The sequence below is a fragment of the Bos indicus x Bos taurus genome, chromosome 12 (assembly GCF_003369695.1).
Source record: "Bos indicus x Bos taurus breed Angus x Brahman F1 hybrid chromosome 12, Bos_hybrid_MaternalHap_v2.0, whole genome shotgun sequence".
In the NCBI taxonomy this organism is placed as follows: domain Eukaryota; kingdom Metazoa; phylum Chordata; class Mammalia; order Artiodactyla; family Bovidae; genus Bos; species Bos indicus x Bos taurus.
The window spans coordinates 15,887,054-15,903,171 of NC_040087.1; the positions used below are offsets into that span (position 1 = coordinate 15,887,054).

Consider the following 16,118-nt stretch of genomic DNA (forward strand, 5'->3'; position numbering starts at 1 on the left):
ATATTCCCATCTTTTTACGAATTTTCCAATTTGTTGTGATCCACACAAAAATGGAAGAAAAACTTCAGTTCAAGCTTAGATAATCAAGCTATCATATTAAGGACTGAACACCAATGTGTTGTCAAGTTATGTTCAGCATTTTAACCATATTTTTCTACTTATCCTTTTGGGCAGGGAGAGGGGAGTTTGTTGATTAAATCATCTGTTATCAAATGAATGTTTGCGTCCCCTCCCCCTCCTACTCCAAATTTATATGTTTGAGGCCTTAACCTCCAATGTGATGCTATTTGGAGGCAGGGCCTTTGGGAATAATTAGGTTTAAATGAAGTCCTGAGGATGAGGCTCCCATAAGGGGATAGTGTCCACATAAGAGGACAAAGAGAGAGACTACAGAGTTCTCTCTCCCCTGTAAATGAGGACACAGTGAGAAGACAGCCACCTACAAACCAGGAAGAAGGCCTTCACCAGGAACCAAATCTGCTAGCACCTTGACCTTGGACTACCCAGGAACCAGGTCTGTGAGAAATAAATGCCTGTTGTTTAAGTTACCCAGTCTATGATATTATGTAAAAATCACAGCATTTTTACATTTTTTTCTGTTACTATTTTTTTTTTAAGTCTGAAGACTGAAAAATAGTGAAAAGACAGAGAGGATCTATTACCAAAACAAGATGAGTCAAATTATGGATATAAGCCTAATTGGTCCCACACCTATGTTCATTCTGCATATATAAAAGACATGACTCTAGGTTATAAAACAGTTTTGAAATCTGACCTAAACTATTAGCAATTAGGCTTCTAGAATATTGCAGGGATGTAGTAAAATACATTTCACATTAACTAGTACACTCTAGTTCCTGAAGAATTATGGATGGAGGTTCAGGCCATTGTATAGGAGGCAGTGATCAAGACCATCCCCAAGAAAAAGAAATGCAAAAAGGCAGTCTGAAGAGGCCTTACAAATAGCTGAGAAAAGAAGAGAAGCTAAAGGCAAAGGAGGAAAGGAAAGCCATACCCCTTTGAATGCAGAGTTCCAAAGAAAGCAAGGAGAGAGAAGAAAGCCTCCCTCAGTGATCAACGCAAAGAAATAGAGGAAAACAATAAAATGGGAAAGACTAGAGATCTCTTCAAGAAAAGCAGAGATACCAAGGGAACATTTCATGCAAAGATGGGCTCGATAAAGGACAGAAATGGTATGGACCTAACAGAAGCAGAAGATAGAAAGAAGAGGTGGCAAGAATACTCAGAAGAACTATACAAAAAAGATCTTCAAGACCCAGATAACCATGATGGTGTGATCACTCATCTAGAGCCACACATCCTGCAATGTGAAGGCTATGAACAAAGCTAGTGGAAGTGATGGAATTCCAGTTGCGCTATTTCAAATCCTAAAAGATGATGATGTGAAAATGCTGCACTCAGTATGTCACCAAATTTGGAAAACTCAGCAGTGGCCACAGGACTAGAAAAGGTCAGTTTTCATTCCAATCCCAAAGAAAGGTAATGCCAAAGAATGCTCAAACTACCACACAACTGCACTCATCTCACACGCTGGTAAAGTAATGCTAAAAATTCTCCAAGCCAGGCTTCAGCAATATGTGAACCGTGAACTTCCATATGTTCAAGCTGGTTTTAGAAAAGGCAGAGGAACCAGAGATCAAATTGCCAACATCATCGAAAAAGCAAGCAAGTTCTAGAAAAACATCTATTTCTGTTTTATTGACTATGCCAAAGCCTTTGACTGTGTGGACGACAACAAACTCTAGAAAATTCTCACAGAGATGGGAATACCAGACCACCTGACCTGCCTCTGGAGAAATCTGTATGCAGGTCAGGAAGCAACAGTTAGAACTGTGCATGGAACAACAGACTGGTTCCAAATCGGAAAAGGAGTATGTCAAGGCTGTATACTGTCACTCTGTTTATTTAACTCATATGCAGAGTACATTATGAAAAATGCTGGGCTGGAGGAAGCACAAGCTGAAATCAAGACTGCTGGGAGAAATATCAATAATCTCAGATATGCAGATGACACCACCCTTATGGCAGAAAGTGAAGAAGAACTAAAGAGCCTCTTGATGAAAGTGAAAGAGGAGAGTAAAAACGTTGGCTTAAAACTCAACATTCAGAAAACTAAGATCATGTCATCTGGTCCCATCACTTCATGGGAAATAGATGGGGAAACAGTGGAAACAGTGGCTGGCTTTATTTTCTTGGGCTCCAAAATCACTGCAGATGGTGACTGCAGCCATGAAATTAAAAGACACTTGCTCCCTAGAAGAAAAGTTATGACTAACCTAGACAGCATATTACAAAGCAGAGACATTACTCTGCCAACAAAGGTCTGTCTAGTCAAAGGTACAGTTTTTCCAGTAGTCATGTCTGGATGTGAGAGTTGGACTATAAAGAAAGCTGAGCACCGAAGAATTGATGCTTTTGAACTGTGGTGTTGGAGAAAACTCTTGAGAGTCCCTTGGACTGCACAGAGATCCAACCAGTTGATCCTAAAAGAAATCAGTCCCAAATAATCACTGGAAGGACTGATGCTGAAGCTGAAACTCCAATACTTTGGCCACTTGATGTGAAGAACTGACTCACTGGAGAAGACTCCAATGCTGGGAAAGACTGAAGGCAGGAGGAGAAGGTGATGACAGATGATGAAATGGTTGGATGGCATCACGAACTGGATGGACATGAGTTTGAGCAAGCAAGTTGGTGATGACAGGGAGGCCTGGCGTGCTGCATTCCATGGGGTCTCAAAGAGTTGAACATGACTGAGCAACTGAATAGAACTTAACTGAGTACACTCTAAAACTGAATGATTTCCTATCAGAAGGGAAAAAAGAGGTGACATTTGACACTCAAATAAAGAACAAAGGAAAGCTTATTGCACAAACAGAAGCCTCAATACCTTAAAACAGAAAACTGTAGACTGTCAGCAAGTGCACTGTGATTTATAAAACACAAGGAAAGCTAATCTTTAGCTTGAGTTGATGCCATTCAAAAGCTTTTTAACGCTGCTATAATTACGACACAACATGGAATGAGAATATTCAGGGTATACTTGAGGAAAAGATATGAAAATTTATGCAATTTAAAATGAAAGTTCCTTTCATTTGAGATGCAAGTAATTCCACCTACAAACTGATATGTTTACTCCAGACTTTCTTAAAATTTGTAACACCAATTTTTCTCAATAAATGGTTTCTATGTCTCAAATATGAAAATATGCTTATATAATGTAACTAAGAGAGTCAATTCTTAGGTTGATAAGAAGTCCGGGGTCCCTGAAGGAGGAGGAGGAGGGGGAGGAGGAAAAGAAAAGGACACATGTTTTTTTCTTTAAGCCCAGAGCTGATGATTACACAACAAAACAACTCAGCTTAAACTCTGTACTAAGGATTATATAACAACAATGTATCACCGATTCAATGGACATGAATTTGAGCAAGCTTGGGAACTGGTAATGGACAGGGAAGCCTGGCGTGCTGCAGTCCATGGAATCACAGAGTCAGACAGGGCTGAGTGACTGAACTGAACTGAACTGAACATAACCTGCTTGAGGATGTGTTTCTCCTTCTTGAGAACCTTCTGACTAATCCTGTCATCTTAAAATGTATATTGTGGGAGTGGGTCTTATAAAATCTTTTTATTGTTAGTTCTAATTCCGTTACTTTAAAATGTATATTATGGGAGTGGGTCTGATAAGGCCTTTACAACCTTTAAACATTCTTTTGATTTACTGTAATAACCAATTACAAAAGTATATAGCTCCCTTTGCTAAGACTAGCAGGGGGCACTGTCCATCCCCCTCTGATGTTGGTGTCAGAAGCTTTCTCTGTCCCTTTTTCACTTTAATAAAACTCTGCTACACAAAAGCTCTTGAGTGATCAAGCCTGGCTCCTGGTCCCGAAGCTAAATCTTCTTTGGCGATCACAAATCTAACATTGTTCACTGTAAGCTATCAGAGCTAAAATTCATAATTCAACCTTTAAAATCATCATGCAAAAAAGCACACTTAAAAAACACTAAATGAACTATGGACACTATCAAAATCAACTCTCCTTTCAGTGGTAAAATAGAACACAAAATGGTACACATTTCACACATAGAAATATTTACGCTTTATTGTTTACATAAGAAACTTATTTTAAAAAGTAAGTCACTACTAGGTATAAAATAAGCTACAAGGATTTATTGTACAGCACAGGGAATATAGCCAATATTTTATAATAGCTCTAAACGGACTCTATATAAACAGGGGCTTCCCTGGTGGCTCAGATGGTAAAGAATTTGCCTGCAATGTGGGAGACCTCAGTTTGATCCCTGGCTTGGGAAAATCCCCTGGAGAAGGAAATGGCAACCCACTCCAGTATTCTTGCCGGGAAAATTCCATGGACAGAGGAGCCTTCTTTATTGTAAGTTTCAGGTGTACAACATAGTGATTCAACATTTTTGTAGAGTATGTGCTTAGTCGCTCAGTTGCAACTGACTCTTTGCAACCCTATGGACTATAGCCCGCCAGGCTCCTCTGTCCAAGTACTGATAACTGTGGTTCAATTTCATTTTTGTATTTATGTAGAAATGAATTATTTAAAAAACCTCAATTAAAGAATAAAGAAGAATGTTAAGACTTATTATCAGCACACCCTTCAACCATATTCAAGCCCAGAATTAGGTGCCATTTAAATAAAGTGATTTTTCAGAATCTGGCTCAAGAGACTTACATGACTAGAGTGAACTAAAAATTGTACCCATCACTGTGATCAAAAGTCAGAAGAAAATATTCAGCATCCCTAGCACATGAAGAGACTGTTTCCAAGCTCTTGGACTGCAAGGAAATCCAACCAGTCTATTCTAAATGAGATCAGTCCTGAGTGTTCATTGGAAGGACTGATGTTGAAGCTGAAACCCCAATACTTTGGCCACCTGATGCGAAGAGGTGACTCTTTTGAAAAGACCCTGATGCTGGGAAAGATTGAAGGCAGGCGGAGAAGGGGACGACCGAGGATGAGACGGTTGGATGGCATCACCGACTCAATGGACATGAGTTTGGGTAGCCTCCAGGAGTTGGTGTTATACAGGGAGACCTGGCGTGCTGCAGTTCATGGGGTCACAAAAAGTCGGACACGACTGAGCAACTGAACTGAACTGAAGAGTAAGACAGCTGGTAGTTAAAATGTAATAAAGCCCAGAAACAATGCACACCAGCATAACACAAATTTAAGACAACTGGCTCCTATCTTCTATTTGGCGCATCAAGTTAAAGTTATCCCTTTCTCCTGAAATAGGATGGAGTGGTGAAGAGATAGAGGATCAGCCCCTGCCAAGGAACAGCAAGCAATCCAGTCTTGGGGGAGAGAGAGGTAAAGAATGGTTTTCAAGTCCCTAGACCAACTACTCAGACTCACAATGTTTTCAGCTCAGGCCAACAAACTGTATGTCAAATTAGGGAGATTCTTGAAATCCCTGCCACTGTCTCGGGAGTTCTATCCAATGACAGGTCATTTAACTGTCAGTAAAAAAAAAAAAAAAAAAACCCACCAGACAGAATCGAACCATAGCCAGCAATAGATTTCGATAGTGTGGCTGGTTATCTGTTATTTCATTAATCTCACTACATACAACACAGTCCCACATATTTACTGGATTGAATTTTCAGCCTCTATATGCTATTTTATGCATTTCTGATTGGATCAATCATTAAATAGGGCTAAACTTTGCAACTACTTAATGCTACTGAAAACCTCCCTGAAAAACAATTTTCTTCTTTAGTCTCTAAACATCATAGACAAAGGGTTGAGAGCACAACTTCTGGAACATAAATACCATTCTAGATTTTGGCTGCAAAATACAAGCTTCTCTTTTGGTTCAACAAATTTTTTCAATATCACACCTATAAAAGAGAGCCCAAGCCTTGATCAACTGGACTAAATATAAAAGATTTTGCCCCCCTCAATGCAGTTATTTTGATATTTATAAAATAATTTCATTTTAACACAAGGTTACCATGAATAGGGGCTTCCAAGTGGTGCAGTTGTAAAAAATTTGCCTGCCAATGCAAGAGACACAGAAGACATGGTTCAAACTCTGGGTTGGGAAGATCCCGGGAAGAAGGAAATGGCAACTCACTCTAGTGTTCGTGGCTAAAAAATCCCATGGACACAAGAGCCTGGCAGGCTATAGTCCATGGAATTCCAAGAGTCAGCTACAACTTAGTGACTAAACAACAATTATGAATTTAGCATATAATTATGTTGAGCTATATTTATTTAAGTGTCTTAATTTTATATCCCTAGCCTAAATTATGCACCTAAAAATACTTTTTAGGTCTACAGACAAGGCTCAAATAAATGCAGAAAAAAAGACACCAACTCAATCAATTCCCTACCTGAATACAAAGGTTCCATATTACTATTAAAAGGTTTGCATATCCTTCATGATATTATTTGTGCTAAAGTCCACTAATTAGGAAGATATTACAAATTCACCAATGATTTTAAAGTTTGAATTTTAAATTTATATTACACTCCTTTTTTCCTTATAGATGTGATACTGGCTTTTTCTTTTTTGGGAGTACGGTTCATTTACAACATTGTGTGAGTTTCTGGTGTACAGCAAAGTGATTCAGTTATATTTCTGGTGATTGCGTATGTGCGTACAGTGACTATATATTTTTAAGTATCTTCTTTTTGGTGATATATACTAAAATATATGCAAATGAAATAAAGTAAGATGTCTGGATCATCAAAAAAGCAATAGAGTTCCAGAAAAACATCTATTTCTGCTTTACTGACTATGCCAAAGCCTTTGACTGTGTGGACGACAACAAACTCTAGAAAATTCTCAAAGAGATGGGAGTACCAGACCACCTGACCTGCCTCTGGAGAAATCTGTATGCAGGTCAGGAAGCAACAGTTAGAACTGGACATGGAACAACAGACTGGTTCCAAATAGGAAAAGGAGTACGTCAAGGCTGTATATTGTCACCCTGATTATTTAACTCATATGCAGATTACATCATGAGAAATGCTGGGCTGGAGGAAGCACAAGCTGGAATCAAGATTGCTGGGAGAAATATCAATAACCTCAGATATGCAGATGACACCACCCTTATGGCAGAAAGTGAAGAGGAACTAAAGAGCCTCTTTATGAAAGTGAAAGTGGAGAGTGAAAAAGTTGGCTTAAAGCTCAACATTCAAAAAACGAAGATCATGGCATCTGGTCCCATCACTTCATGGCAAATAGATGGGGAAACAGTGGAAACAGTGACAGACTTTATTTTCTTGGGCTCCAAAATCACTGCAGATGGTGACTGCAGCCAAGAAATTAAAAGACACTTGCTCCCTGGAAGAAAAGCTATGACCAACCTAGACAGCATATTACAAAGCAGAGATGATACTTTGCTGACAAAGGTCTGTCTAGTCAAAGCTATGGTTTTTCCAGTAGTCATGTCTGGATGTGAGAGTTGGACTATAAAGAAAGCTGAGCACCGAAGAATTGATGCTTTTGAACTGTGATGTTGGAGAAGACTCTTGAGAGTCCCTTGGACTGCAAGGAGATCCAACCAGTCCATCCTAGAGGAAATCAACTCTGAATGTTTATTGGAAGGGCTGATGCTGAAGCTGAAGCTCCAATACTTTGGCCACCTGATGCAAAGAACTGACTCATTGGAGAAGACCCTGATGCTGGGAAAGATTGAAGGCAGGAGAAGAAAGGAAATGACAGAAGATAAGATGGTTGGATGGCATCACTGACTTGATGGACATGACTTTGAGCAAGCTCTGGGAGTTGGTGATGGACAGGGAGGCCTGGCGTGCTGCCATCCACGGGGTCGCAAACAGTCAGACACAACTGAGCGACTGAACTGAACTGAAGATGTCTGTTGCTTTGGTTTAGTCACTAATTCGTGTCTGATTCTTGTGACCCCATAGACTGTAGCCTGCAGGCTCCTCTGTCCATGGGATTCTCGAGGCAAGAATATTGGAGTGGGTTGCCATTTCCTTCTCCAGGAAGTTGTCTGGGGTTTGCTTCAAAATAGCACTGGAGTGGGGAAGAAGACAGGGGTACAAATGAAACTATGGATATGAGGATCATTATACTACTGTCTACTTTTGTGTGTGTGAAATGCTCCATAATAATGTTACTGTAACATTTTTCCATTCTCTCTATATAACTGAGTAACATTAGCATACACTTACTCAAGAAACCTATCAGTTCATTTTATAGAAATGCTTATTGAGTGCACCCATGGATTCCTCCCTGACCTGTCCTTAATGGACACAGAATAAGATTCACCAGTCCACACTATGAATGGCAGATACTTAATAAATAAGATGCTGAATAAACCAAAGAATTAATCCAATATGTAACAGTCTTTGTCAAAGGTCTGAAACATTCTGATTTTAATTATTCCGATGTGCACAATCACTGAAAGAAAATAAGACTATCAGTTTGGTGGTAAGCTGTTTATTCTAGTAAGGTGATGTCAGTCAACAAATTCTGAATGATCACACCTGTCTTTAAAATATCTGGGTAAGACTCATACAGGCATTTATATTTCTATCAAGACATATTCAGGTTAATTACAATAAAGTGATAAAAAAAAAACTTACTATGCTCTTTATATTATCTTATTAAACCATAAAATTCTGCAACCTAGTATTCTGATTAAAGCATATTAACCATCATAAAACTGTATTTAACCAGCAGAATGAACTATATGCAATAATTAGCTAACTTTTCTGGTTAACTACTATCCAAAAGGATTTTGTGTTTGCTTAATCCCTTGTTCTTAAACTACACTAATATACTGCCTCACATTTGAGATTCAGCAAAGTGTATAGAATATTTTCATGGACATTATTTGCTTCAAAAACAACTACATGACAGAATTTAGTGTTATTCAAATTAACAAACTATTCTGGGAACAGAGTATATTCTTAAGTTTGACATGGACAATAAAGATTTAGGAGGAAAGTACTTGAATTCTCGATGCCAGTAGTGCCAAAGGCCTAAAGAATGATTAATAATTCTAAAAAACTTTTAGAAGGCTATGGACATACTCCCCCTCACCAAAACACACACAGGCAAATTCTAACTCACAAATCAGACCCTAAAATCCAGGTCAGTCGCCCTTGATATAGAAAGTTGAAGAACTAACTGAGACACAGAAGACAGGGAGAAGGACTTCAAAGTCATAGAATCGTGTGGCTTTGTGGCATCATCTGTCTCACATGTAGGCACATACATTTGGACCACCCTTTAAGAAATGTAAGTGATCCCCTAAATCCAATAGGCCTAGTAAGTCTTCTTTACTTGAAAGGAAAAAACAAAAAAACCCTATACGTGCAAAGATGTTATTTTACACATACATGATTACTATATTACTTCCACCTGTGGTAACAAAGCTTTGGCTAACATTTTAGTTCACTGGTGCATCACTATCTTTTAAAACAGTGTCCCCCCCCACACCCCACACACTAGGAAGTCAGTAACAATTGAATGAATAAATGTATCAGCATACTTTCACTTAAGCCCAGCACATTCTGATAACCAAAACACTCCCAATAAGCCCATTTTAACAACTAAATTAATTTTAAAGTACAATTGTCTCCAAAAGGAATTTAGATACTAATCTTCAACCATATATCCCAGAATCTGAAAGCAATGACAAAGATTCTTAAATACATGGTTTGGCTTTAGAATTAATAAATTCCTTATAAAAGTGAAAGAGGAGAGTGAAAAAGTTGGCTTAAAATTCAATATTCAGAAAATTAAGATCATGGCATCCAGTTCCATCATTTGATGGCAAATAGATGGGGAAACAATGCAAACAGTGACAGGATTTTTTTGGGCTCCAAAATCACTGCAGATGGTGGTGACTGCAGCCATGAAATTAAAAGACACTTGCTCCTTGGAAGAAAGCTATGACCAACCTAGACAGCATATTAAAAAGCAGAGACGATACTTTGCTGACAAAGGTCTATCTAGTCAAAGTTATGGTTTTTCCAGTAGTCATGTTTGGATGTGAGAGTTGGACTGTGAAGAAAGCTGAGCACCGAAGAATTGATGCTTTTGAACTGTGGTGTTGGAGAAGATTCTTGAGAGTCCCTTGGACTGCAAGGAGATCCAACCAGAACATCCTAAAAGAAATCAGTCCTGAATATTCATTGGAAGGACTGATGCTGAAGCTGAAACTCCAATACTTTGGCCACCTGATGTGAAGAACTGACTTATTGGAAAAGACCCTGATGCTGGGAAAGATTGAACACAGGAGGAGAAGGGGACGACAGAGGATGAGATGGTTGGAAGGCATCACCAACTGGATGGACATGAGTTTGAGCAAGCTTCAGGAGTTGGTGATGGACAGGGAAGCCTGGCAAGCTGCAGTTCATGGGGTCACAAAGATTTGGACACAACTGAGCTCAACTGAATGGAGATAAGTTAACAAATCTGCCTTAAAAATAAACAAAAACCTATTAATCAAATCAGTTTCTCCTAACTCAAAGCGGGCCCTTTCAACCTTGTCGAACACCAAAGTCAAACTGGACCCCTTTAGGGGTTTCAGGCTTTAGGACTCCAGTGCCAACAGGGTACCTGTGCAGCCCTTCAGTAATCTGCTGCTTAGTTTCCTTACACAGAAGAAATAAACCAAATTCAGAGTTTTCCATACAGAGAGCAACAGGTGAGTCCTAGACATATCTTATTACTTCTGATACAGACAGTCAAGGAGAAAAACATGGAATGGCAAACTACCCCAGGGACATAAGAATCACCTCTCACAACAGATTTCTGGGTCAAAATAACAAAATAACAGCACTAAGAATCATTAGAGAAGAATAAAGACTTCAGCAAGAACATTTAACATGATTTATACCTGATTTACATGTCATTTTCAAAAACTAACCTATCAGACTGAGTAAGATAAAGAGTATATTTTAGGAAAATATGTTCAAGAATTATGGATGTTCCAGTTAACCAATTCTTATTGCTCCACTAAGACATAATGTTGCTAGATCCTACAACAGCTGACACAATCATTCTGGTTCTTTCAAGTCACCGGAGGGGGGACAGAAAGAAAAAAAAAAAAAATTTCACCTAAATGAGTTAGACAAGATGATCTCTCACAAAGACAAAAAAAGTGGTGGCGGGGGTGGGGGTGGTTAAGCGTATCACCAAAATCTATTTTGGGGAAAAGGATGGGTTTTATTGAACTTACATATTATAAAGTTGTATTAACTGCTTACTGAGTGGATAATTTATCCTGAATGATCTCAATATAACACAGGCTGTTTATGAAAAATCCACAGCAAACATCCCTCTCAATGGTGAAAGACTGAAAACTTTTCTCTAAGGTACAAGGCAAAGATGCCCACTTTCACCACTTCTATGTAACTCAGTACTCGAAGTTCTAGTCAGGACAATCAGCTAAGAAAAAATTTTTAAAGGCATCCAAATTGGAAAGAAAAAAATAAAATCTCTACCTGCCGATGGCACGATCTTATATTTAGAAAACACTACAAATTTCACATTGCTAGAATAAACAAGTTCAACAAAGTTGGAGGATGCAAAATCAACACACAAGATCACTTGTGTTTCTACACAGTAACAACAAACAATTTGAAAAGGAAATTTAAAAAATAATTCCATCTACAATAGAAAACACAAAAAACACAACATAAAAAATACTTAGGAATAAGCCTAACCAAAGGGGTCAAAGACTTGTATACTGAAAACTACAAAACTATGTTAGACACAAATAACCAGAATGACGTTCCATGCTCACGGACTGGAAGATTGAATATGGTTAAGAGGTCCATGCTGTCCAAAGTAATTTACAAATTTAATACAATCCCTGTCAAAATCCTAAAGGTAGTTTTTGCAGAGGATTAAAAAACCACCCCAAAATTTACATGCAATTTCAAGGGATTCCAAATAGACAAAATCATTTCAAAAATAACAGTCAGAGGATTCATGCTCCTGATTTCAAAATCAGTGCAGTTCAGTATTATCAGTTCAGTCACTCAGTTGTGTCCGGCTCTTTGAGACCCCATGGAATGCAGCATGTCAGGTTTCCCTGTCCATCAACCAATTCCCGGAGCTTACTCAAACTCTTGAGTAGGTGATGCCATCCAACCATCTCATACTCTGTCGTCCTCTTCTCTTCCCACCTTCAATCTTTCCCAGCATCAGGGTCTTTTCCAAAGAGTTGCTTTTTTGCATCAGGTGGCCAAAGTATCAGAGTTTCAGCTTCAGCATCAGTCCTTCCAGTGAATATTTAGAACTAATTTCCTTTAGGATTGACTGACTGGATCTCCTTGCCATCCAAGGGACTTTCAAGAGGCTTCTCCAACACCACAATTCAAAAGCATCAATTGTTCGGCATTCAGCTTTCTTTATAGTCCAACTCTCATATCCATACATGACTACTGGAAAAACCATAGCTCTGACTAGACAGACCTTTGTTGGCAAAGTAATGTCTCTGCTTTTGAATATGCTATCTAGGTTGGACATAGCTTTTCTTCCAGGGAGCAAGTGTCTTTTAATTTCATGGCTGCAGTCACCATCTGCAGTGATTTTGGAGCCCAAGAAAATAAAGTCTGTCACTGTTTCCACTGTTTCCCCATCTATTTGCCATGAAGTGATGGGACTGGATGCTATGATCTTAGTTTTCTGAATGTTGAGTTTTAAGCCAACTTTTTCACTCTTTCACTTTCATCTAAGGTAATCACAATGTGGTACTCGCACAAAAACAGACAAGAAGACCAACAGAGTAAAACAGAGAGCCCAGAAATCCTTCCTTCCATATATATGGTCAAATGATCTTTAAGGGCGCCAAAAACACTCAATGGGGAAAGGAAAAGTTCCTTCAAAAAACAGTGCTGGGAAGTGTGCTTTTCTACACACAAAAAATGAAGTTGGAAGCTTATCTTACACCATACACAAAAAATTAACTTAAAAGGTATTGAAGATTTAGATGTACGGTCTAAAACTATAAAACTCCTACAAGAAAACATAGAGGAAAGTCTTCATGACACTGGAGTTGGCAATGATTTCTTAGTTCTCATATCAAAAGCACAGGCAACAAAACCAAAATCAACAAACAGGACATATCATACTTTAACAACTTCTGCGCATCAAAAAACACCATCAAAGGAATGAATAGGCCACGTATGAAAAGGGAGAAAATACCTGTAAATCATGTACTTGATAGGGAGTTAACATCCAGAATAATGGATTTCTATAATTCAACAAGAAGAATCAAATTAACTCAATTTAAAAATGCAAAAATGCATAAAGGACTTTAAATAGACATCACTCCAAAGATGACATACAAGTGGCAGGCAAAGAAAAGATGCTCCATATCACCAATCATTAGCAAAATACAAATCAAAGTCACAGTATCATCTCACACCAGTCAGGATGACTGCTATCCAAAACACAGAAAACAACAAGTGTTGATGAGGATGTGGAGAAACTCAAACTCTGTAACCCTCTTAACAGGACTGTAAAGTGGTGCAGCTGGTATGGAAAACAGTTATGAAAGTTTCTCCAAAAATTAAAAATGAAACGAAACTACCATATGATCTGGAAATCCCATTTCTGAGTCTATGTCCAAAAGAACTGAAAGAAGGGTCTTAAAGAGATGTTTACATACCCATATTCATAACAGCACTATTCACAATCGCCAAGAGGTGGAAGCAGCCTGTATGTTCACTGACAAATGAATGGATAAACAAAATGTGGCATATCGGTGATGGAATATTATCCACCCTTAAAAAGGAAAGCAATCCTGTTATGTGCACAGCGTGGGTAAACCTTGAAGACCTAATGCTAAGTAAAATAAGCCAGTCGCAAAGAGACAAAGTGATTCCATTTATGAGGTATCTAAAGGAGTCAAATTCACAGAAACAGACAGAATAGTGGTTACTAGGGACTGGGGAGTCGGGGATAGGTTGTTTTAGGGGTACAGAGTTTCAGATTTGCAAGATAAAAGTTTTGGAAATCTGTTTCATGACACTGTGGAAAAAAAAAATATATATATACACACACGCATACATAGAACAATACTGAACTGCACATTTAAAAGTGGGTAAAATTAGAAATTTTATGTTTCTTAGGTAATAATGATTTGTTATGTTATTAACATTTATTGAAGTAGTCATACTTCAATATGGTAATTATTAGGTAGAGTTTAAAAAACACTAAAAAATCCAGGATAGTAATGCCTGAAAGCTTCTGAATAGTATTACAGATTTTAAGAAAGTAAGATTATTAAAAATCCCACTTACCTCGGCTTGTCTCTTTTTTCTCTTTGTCTTTCAAAATCTCGTCCTCTGTCCTTTCCATCTCTTGGTTTTTCCTCTATCCTGTCTTTCAATTTATATTTTTCTTTGTATTTTTTCCCCAGAGCAATATCTTCCTGTATAGGAGGGGGAGGGCTAGGAGTTCGAGGTCCTTTCTTCTTACTTTGGTTGCTTTTTGAATTCCTAAAGTTAACACAAAGCTGTCAGAAGTCTAAAGACTTTTAGAAGGTGAAATAAGGTATTTTTTGTTTTTTGTTTTTAACAAAGCATGATTAAAGAATGGTTAGCACTCCTTTCAGTAACTTGCCATTTACTATTTTATATACTAGTAATCAATATCCCCCCCCCCCAACAACAACAAAAAAAAAACAGAGAAATGAGGAAAGATTTACTTGCTACCTATTTCATTAACAGTGCTTACTATATAATTTTAAAAGGTAGATTTCTGAGAAAAGAAAGAGGTGGAATAGGAAGAGATTCAGGAAAGAAAATGTCATTAAAAAAAAACTGAAAAAAATTTAAGATTATAAAAAAGTAGATAGAAAAGTAAAAATCACCTACAATTCCATTACCCAAGGACAGCCAATAGTAACACCATGGATAAACGTCCACACTTTTTCTGTCTCTTTTCCTTTTTTCCTCCCTGCCCACCCCCATACGCACAGTCATAATGCAATGTTTTTTAAAAATTGTCTGTACTAAATACAGTATTGGTACATTTCTATAACAAAAAGTGGATTCCTATAATTATTCTTATGGACTGTACAGAATTCCCTTAATAGATATGCTCTATAACTTCTTTAAACAATTTCACATTTATAAGGTTTTTAGGTGGCTTCCATGTTTTCAGCATTATAAAGGACATCAAGTATAAATGAAACCCTAAGCATTATTAGTAAATATTTATTTAAATCTTTGTTTTGTATCTTAAATATTCATTTAAACCTTTTCCAACTCTTAGACTACAGAGATGATCTTTTAAATTTTAGAATTTTGTCTTTCATGGTTTTACTCCATCTGGAACTAAGTGCTATAACTCTGAGCCCTTACACATTACAAATTGTCTGTCTTCATACCTTGACAGTGGTTTGACTGAATACTAGAGCATTTCAGAATGATATCCTTTTCCCTCAGAGCTCTATAAATACTGTTACAGTATCTTGCAGCATTTAGTGTTTTGGATGAAAAGTCCAAAGAGTCAATTACTTTTCCTATGCAGGTTTTTCAGCTTTGCTGTTGGTATGCTTGTAATACATTATTCCTTGGAAATTAAAATTTTCATCAAGATAAATCTAGGTTTTCTTTTTTAAACTTTTCCAGTACTCAATGTGCTGTTTCAATCTGAAACCTTAAGTGTTTTGCTCATTGTTTTTCCTATTCTTATTTCATCCGTTCTCCATAGGACATAGGACCTCCTAAAAAGACCTATGGTCTCACTAGGTCTCTCTAGTGTGCTTTATTGCAGTTACTGCATATCTCCTAGGCCACTTCTTCATTATTTTTCATTATTCCCATCTCTCCCTTTGCTTTCCAGTATCTTAAATGTGTTTTCAAATTCAGTAAGTTTTCTTTTATTTCTAAATTTGGCAATCTCATTATTCTGCTATTCCCAGTACAAAAATCATTTTCATTCCAAAATATCCTTGTTCACAGACTGCTTTAATTTTTTCACGATCAACTGCTCTCAATAGATCAATGCAATATCCTCTCAAATCGTACTAAAATTTTGAATGAATTTATTGTCTAAATTCATTCCTATTTTCTGAAACATGGATGGTCAGTCTGGTACTGAGTTTTAAAGGAGTCCTT

At 37.6% G+C, this 16,118-nt stretch overlaps 1 protein-coding gene across 5 annotated transcripts in view; it reads right to left on the bottom strand.

Annotated features, from left to right (window-relative positions):
• ZC3H13 (zinc finger CCCH-type containing 13) overlaps positions 1-16,118 on the bottom strand; it is a 103,821-nt gene that overhangs the window by 41,635 nt on the left and 46,068 nt on the right. For all 5 annotated transcript variants that reach the window (XM_027557201.1, XM_027557202.1, XM_027557200.1 and 2 more), the window contains exon 8: positions 14,295-14,492. In XM_027557201.1, the coding sequence (XP_027413002.1) occupies positions 14,295-14,492 (198 nt within the window). The remainder of the gene's footprint in view (positions 1-14,294; positions 14,493-16,118) is intronic.